The sequence below is a fragment of the Arvicanthis niloticus genome, chromosome 30 (assembly GCF_011762505.2).
Source record: "Arvicanthis niloticus isolate mArvNil1 chromosome 30, mArvNil1.pat.X, whole genome shotgun sequence".
NCBI lineage: Eukaryota > Metazoa > Chordata > Mammalia > Rodentia > Muridae > Arvicanthis > Arvicanthis niloticus.
Genome location: NC_133438.1, coordinates 6,026,116 through 6,032,546, shown reverse-complemented (window position 1 = coordinate 6,032,546; position 6,431 = coordinate 6,026,116). Strand labels below are relative to the sequence as shown.

The 6,431-nt window shown below is 36.3% G+C and overlaps 1 protein-coding gene across 3 annotated transcripts; it reads left to right on the top strand.

The window, feature by feature from the left end:
• Window positions 1–935: 935 nt before the first annotated feature.
• Window positions 936–3,659, top strand: LOC143440857 (leukocyte immunoglobulin-like receptor subfamily B member 4A). Of its 3 annotated transcripts, none has more exons than XM_076927728.1 (5): window positions 936–1,049; window positions 1,193–1,228; window positions 1,425–1,709; window positions 1,844–2,146; window positions 2,947–3,659. In XM_076927728.1, exons 1-5 carry the CDS (start codon window positions 1,016–1,018, stop codon window positions 3,090–3,092), a joined length of 804 nt encoding a protein of 267 aa, XP_076783843.1. In that variant the 5' UTR covers window positions 936–1,015; the 3' UTR covers window positions 3,093–3,659. The 3 variants fall into 3 exon arrangements, with proteins under 3 accessions (XP_076783843.1, XP_076783844.1, XP_076783842.1); XM_076927729.1 differs by having other exon boundaries at window positions 939–1,049; window positions 1,193–1,331; XM_076927727.1 differs by having other exon boundaries at window positions 959–1,228.
• The last annotated feature ends 2,772 nt before the right edge of the window (window positions 3,660–6,431 follow it).

Sequence of the window (6,431 nt, the reverse complement as noted above, 5' to 3'; positions counted from 1 at the left end):
GAGGCCAAGTATTGTGAAACCCTCTTGTCTTCAATAATGAAACACTTATATGCCCTGGACTGTGAACATCACATGTGGAAATAACAGCTATTGGAACTGATAGAGAGAAATACTGTATCTAATTTATGTCATCCACAGAAGCTAGATTTCCCTAGTGCAAAAGTATCCCCAGGACTTGGTGCTTTTAATATGTTTCTGGGATAGTAGAAGCCAGTGACCAAAGTTCAGGGGAAAAATAGAAATTTCATTTTTGGAACAGAATAATTGAATCAAAGTTGTCTGCATTCTCATCCCCAAGCCTGAACTACTGGGCCATGTAAGAATTAAATTGTGGATCTTGGAAGAGTACTTTGACATGGTGATCTCAACAAAATAATAACATTGTGATACTGGAAACAAGTAGACAATGAGGTTGATGTCACAAAAAGAAGTGAAAAGTGTCAAAAGAATTAGAAAATGCTGGTCCTTGGTTGTCAGTGGATCAGGGAATTGTGGGAAAACCTGTCAAACATGATTGGAGCTTAGGGAAGAAAAGATCAGAGTCTGCTCTGACACATGCCTTAAGGAATATTTGATGGTAGTCAATGAAGCCACCTAGGATTATGGTCTCCATTTGAAATTTCTTGGATCATGGAAATTTCTTGTCTTAGAACACTGTGCTGCTTTGGAACAATACCACTTTTGCATAACCAAGATCTAGAATTTCCTTTCTTTGTAAGTTAAAATGCTATGAAATATGAATGTTGGTTCTCTGGCTTGGAAAACACAGAGGATAGATGGAAAACTTTAAGAATAGAGGAAAAACGATTTTGTCTAAAGACTCCTTTGAGTATTGATTATGTAAACAATCTCCTGCACAGGAAAAAAGAGAAGTTCCCTTTCCCATGATAGTGATGATGTGGCAAACCCAGAAGAGGAAGAATCTGCCCTCAGAATGACAACAGCCTGCCTGCTGTAGTACAGAACACAGTAGACTGTCCCAGGAGCACTGCTAAGAACATTACCAAGATTCACCATGATCCCCATTCTCGGAGTGCTGCTGTATCTAGGTGAGATATGAAGAGAGGGGAGTGGACACTAATGTCGTCTCCAAGAGACCATACTCCACACAGGTTTGATTTTATATGCATTTCCCAGGGAATAAACCCTGGTTCTCAGAGTGATAATGCTCTCAGAGGGAATTTTCTTTTAGGTCTTACTGAGGAACAAAGGACTGCAGTACTAGCAGGTGAATGTCTCCAGCCATCACAGTATTTGATACTTCCTTCTGAGGAACAGACTTCTCTATTGGTCTCCAATGGGTTAATTTTTCAAAACAGGCATGGGAAGAGGTATTTATGCTGTGAGCTCTGTGAATGTTTTGTGCTTAGTGCTGGCCTCCTAGGTAAGATTGTACTGGGACTCAGCTTTTTATTTCCTTGCAGGACCCCTCACAAAACCCATCATCTGGGCTGAGCCAGGATCTGTGATTGCCAAAAATACATCTGTGAATATTTGGTGTCAGGGGTCCTGGGAGGCCAAGGAGTACCTTCTGTATAAAGAGGGAAGTGTAGATCCTTGGGACAGAAAGATCCCTATGGAAACCAGAAACAAGACCATGTTCTACATTGAACACATGGAAACCATCTATACAGGGTTATATAAGTGTTACTATAATAGCTCTGCTGGCTTGTCAGACTATAGTAGCACTCTGGAGCTGACAATAACAGGTAAGAGAACATTCTGGGCTCCCAGCACAGGATCTCCTCTAAGATCTAATGAGGAATACTTCTCTCAGCTCTCAGGCCTAGAAGACAATATGGGTAGTTTAAATTCATTTCACACACTGCATATTGCATCTTAGGAGCCTACAAAAAACCCAGCCTGTCAGTCTGGCCTCATTTTGCTGTGACCTCTGGAGAGCATATTATCATGCAGTGTAGCTCATTACTGGGATTTGGCAGATTCATTCTGATCCAGGAAGGAAAATCTGACCTCTCATGGACCATGGACTCACAGAAATATGTAAATCAGTCATTCCAGTCTCTTTTCCTTCTGGGCTCTGTGACTCCCAAACACAATGGAACATTCAGATGTTATGGCTACTTTAAGAACCTGCCACAAGTGTGGTCAAAATCAAGTGACCCTCTTGACCTCCTGGTATCAGGTAAGAACTCTTGACCCACCCTTTCTTAGTGTGTAGGGTCACTTGGATCTCTTTTATAAGAATATTTCTAGCCGAGAAAAAAGAGCAAGGAAACTGTTCAGTTCAACAAACTTTCATCCCTCCAATAGAGAAGCAGCCAATAGAATCTCCTGATGTATGTTCTCTCTTCCATGATGCACTGTAACTTATCTGTAACTTATCTTATTTAAGAACCTGGAGCCACAAACGTATATCTACAACAGGGTTATAGACAGTTGGAATTACTTAAGGTCCAAGTTGAGGTGGAAAGAGACAGGTCATAGTGAAGAGCTAAGAGTTCAAATATTCACCTCTCTGTCCAGTTCTGACAGAATCCAAGAATAAAGTCCCCAACCTCACTGAAAATGGTAGGTGAGGGCTCTCCTGGGAGATTATATTAACTTGTGATATCATTAGGGGTTGGTAAAGCCTCCTCTGGAGTTGCAAAAGAGAAGCTGGACTTCCTCCCAAATCAGAAACACCAGGGAAAATTTATGTAGACTCTACGAGATGAGATGTCATGAGAAAAATATGCTTTTCTAGAAAAATAACATGAGGTTCTTAAAGGAATCAGCTTTTTAACAGGCATTTTATATAATCTACAGAAATACTTTATTTGAGGAAGCTCAAACACATGAAAAAATCATGAGCATTTAAGAATCACATAATTCTCAATTAAATATAGACACAAAGGATCTAGTTCTGTCATGATTGAGGACTGGCTGCACAACCATTTGTTTTCCGTTTTTTTTTTACTTGACCTCTTTGAACTCTTTATACAGAAGCCCCAGCCCTACAGCACCAAACTCACACAGTTGAAGATCTCACACGGATGGCAATGGCTGCCTTGGTTCTAGTGATTCTAGTGATTGTGCTGTTAGAGGCTTGGTTCAGCAAGAGAGTGGAACAAGATGCAACCAGGAAATAAACAAGAAGACCCCTGGACTCTACATTTGAGCAGGCCATGGGAAAGAAATCTGGTGATCTCACACAATTGTGTAAAGAAAATTTGATATCCATTAACGATTGGTACTCAGAAAAAGCTCAAGGAGCAAATGAATTCTGAGTGTAAGGTATTGTGGGGATTTCTGTCAAGAACATTTTCATTGCTCAACTGTGCTCCTTTCCCCACACTTCACTGTGAGTATTTGTTCGCTTCTTCCTCTTCTCTTCTGATCTCTACATGTCATGTATGCCATAGGCCATACAAATTACATTTCTTTTACATTTTAAGAGTAAATATTGTTCATCGTGTGCCTTTACCTGTACCACTGATAAAAGGACATATTTCAAACAACAAAAAAATATAATGGGAAAAGCCAGATTCCAGAATAAAGAAGTAAAATGAATGAAAATGATGCCTCCAAAGTCCATCCGCAACCTCAGTGTCTTCAGTGCTCATTTCTGGAGTTATCTGATGGTTCCAACGTTTTTGTATTTGTTTTCAATTTAATGACAACAGTTGGGAATAAAGAGTTGGGAAATTTGGACATGATTTTGTATGTTGTCATATCTTTGAAATATAGCATTTTCTAACATTTGCTATTTTAAAACACTTGTATATAAAACAGGACCCATCGAAATTAGCCAAACCTGAAATCTGTAGATCTTGATGAATGTCTGTGAATGTAGACAGTTATTCTGAAGCTATTAACTTTTACACCTTTTATACCTCCTCTCAATTAATATAATTTTATTAAATAGGTTCTATACTTGGCATTTGCTGATTTCTGTGTGTATTAAATTCTTGGTACAGCAAGAAAGTAAAAATGCAACCAGGAGATAAACAAGAAAGACCACTAGGATCCACATGAGCAGACCATGGGAAATAAATTTAATGTCCCATACAACTGTAAATAAACCTTTGTGTACATTAAGTATTTCTAGTCTAGAAAGTCCAGGAAGCAGATGTGTTCTGGGTTTAGAGAATTCTGAGGATTGCAGTTAAGAGCAATTTGCTTGTTTAGCTGTGCTCCTTTTCCCAAAACTCACTGTGAATATTTGCTTACTTGTTCTCTTCCAACATCCATGTGTCATGTTTATCATTGGCCTTACCTTTCCCTCACATTCAACATTTTCCTTTACATTAGTCATCACGAGCCTTTACTTTCACCACTGAGAAGATAGCATAGTTCTAGTTATAAAAACAAAGGGCAAAGTCAAATTCCAGAATGAACTAAATGGAATTAAAATGATAACCTCAAACTCTCTTTGCATCCTTCAGTATCTTCAGTTTTCATTATCAGTATCATCAGAGGACTCCTTTTGAAACTTTCATATTTATCTTTAATGAAATGACAGTAGTTGATAATGAAGAGCTGCGATACTATTGTCATGAGTTTGGATGGTGTCATGACTTTGAAATATATTATTGTATAGCTTTTGATATTTTAAAACATTTGTAAATAAAAAGCAGGACACACAATTATCCCAACCTTAAATTAATACATCTTCACAAAATTGTGTGAAGTTAGACAGTTATTCTGAAGCTCTACACCTCATATTAAGTTTTACAATTCCACACAAAAATAGAATTTTACTAAACAGGTTCTAGACTTGGCATTTGCTAATTGTGTGTATTCCATTAACAGTTACTGTCATAATCTCAAGATTAGGTCACATGTGTGGAGCTCAGGAGTGATGTTGAAGTGATATCTTCCTTGTAATTTGAAATCTCACTGGTCATTGGTATTTAAAACAAAGGCAATTGTTTTGTATGTGACCTTAATCTACCTGGGTATAATCATTAATTATGAATATTAACATTTACCCAAAATTGGAAAACGTGTTTCTTTTCTTGTATGGAAATGTTCAAAATGTGCTATTCTATTATTTATTTATTTATTTGTTTATTTATTTATTCATCTATCTATCTATATTTACATCAGATACTGCCATACCACCCTAATATGGCCAATCTTGTCTGATCTTGGGAGCTAAGCAGGGTCAGACCTTGTTAGTATTTGGATGGGAGCATATTTCTTAAAATGTAATATTTTATTAATTATTTGAGAATCACATACAATTTATTTTAGTCATATTTTACATTCTCTCTAGTTCTTCCACAACTGACCCTTAGCCCCCTACCCATTCAGAGCTTCTTGCAACACAATTATTTCATCTAAAAATGACACTTTTATTCCTATGCTTACTTATGTTTCCAGTATTTTTTTCATAACCTATCTCTTCTGACTGAAAAACGTTCACACTCTATTTACTTCTTTCATTGTCTTTGCTAAAATTTCAAGTGCTGTGTAGAACATGAAGAGTAGGGGTTACATTCTTCCTTATCTTCAGGGGACACTTTAGCCTTCATCTTTTAATTATAATGTTACCTCTAACTTATGCAAATATTTTATTAAAATGATGATTTTCTACATTTGTAAGCTTCTGTGGTAATTTATGAGTAATGGCTATATCACAATGATAACACTGCTTCTGCCATGATCTTTGCATTTGTTCTTCTCTACAATGTTGTTGTGATGAATGACATTCCTGTGGTTTCACATGTTAAATAGATGTTACAAAAACATTCCATATATTCATGGTGTATAATTCTACTTACACATAACAGGATACTGCTATATTAACCCCTGAGTGTATATCATTGCATTCTAAAAGAAAATAGTATCAAAATGCACCATTAGATGATGTTTTTATTATCCACATATCATCAGGTGGACAAAGTACTAAGGACAAAAATTTAAGAAAAAACATTTGGTACCATCTCCACATATGTGGTTGGTTGCAAGTAAAGCATCACTGTGAAGTACATATATATATATATATATATATATATATATATATATATATATATATATATATATATATATATATTGTTGAGGGCTTTTAAATTTTTATTGTTTGCCTAATTTATACATTGATATAATGCATTTAGTCATTGTTACCTATGCTTTTATTATTGCAGAGCACACCTCCTCAAGTGAAAACCTAGTTCTCACATTGTTACCTTCTTTCATTGAGTTCTTTTTGTGAGTTTTCTTCTGAATTCAATGAATAGAATAGGTTATTCACTGGAGCAAGGACAATTCATTTGTGGCTATAACATTGAAGGGAAGACAGGCTCACTTACAGTGATGACTAATTGCCAATTGGAAGGACATGTTTTACATTGATTACTATTATACACATTTCTTTGAGATATAAACATTCAGGTAATTTTTGCAAAATATGTTTAAGGTGTTCAGCTTAAGCACTTTTGCTAAAGCAGACAGTGCATGTGGGGAAAATAAGAGTACTTTCACAT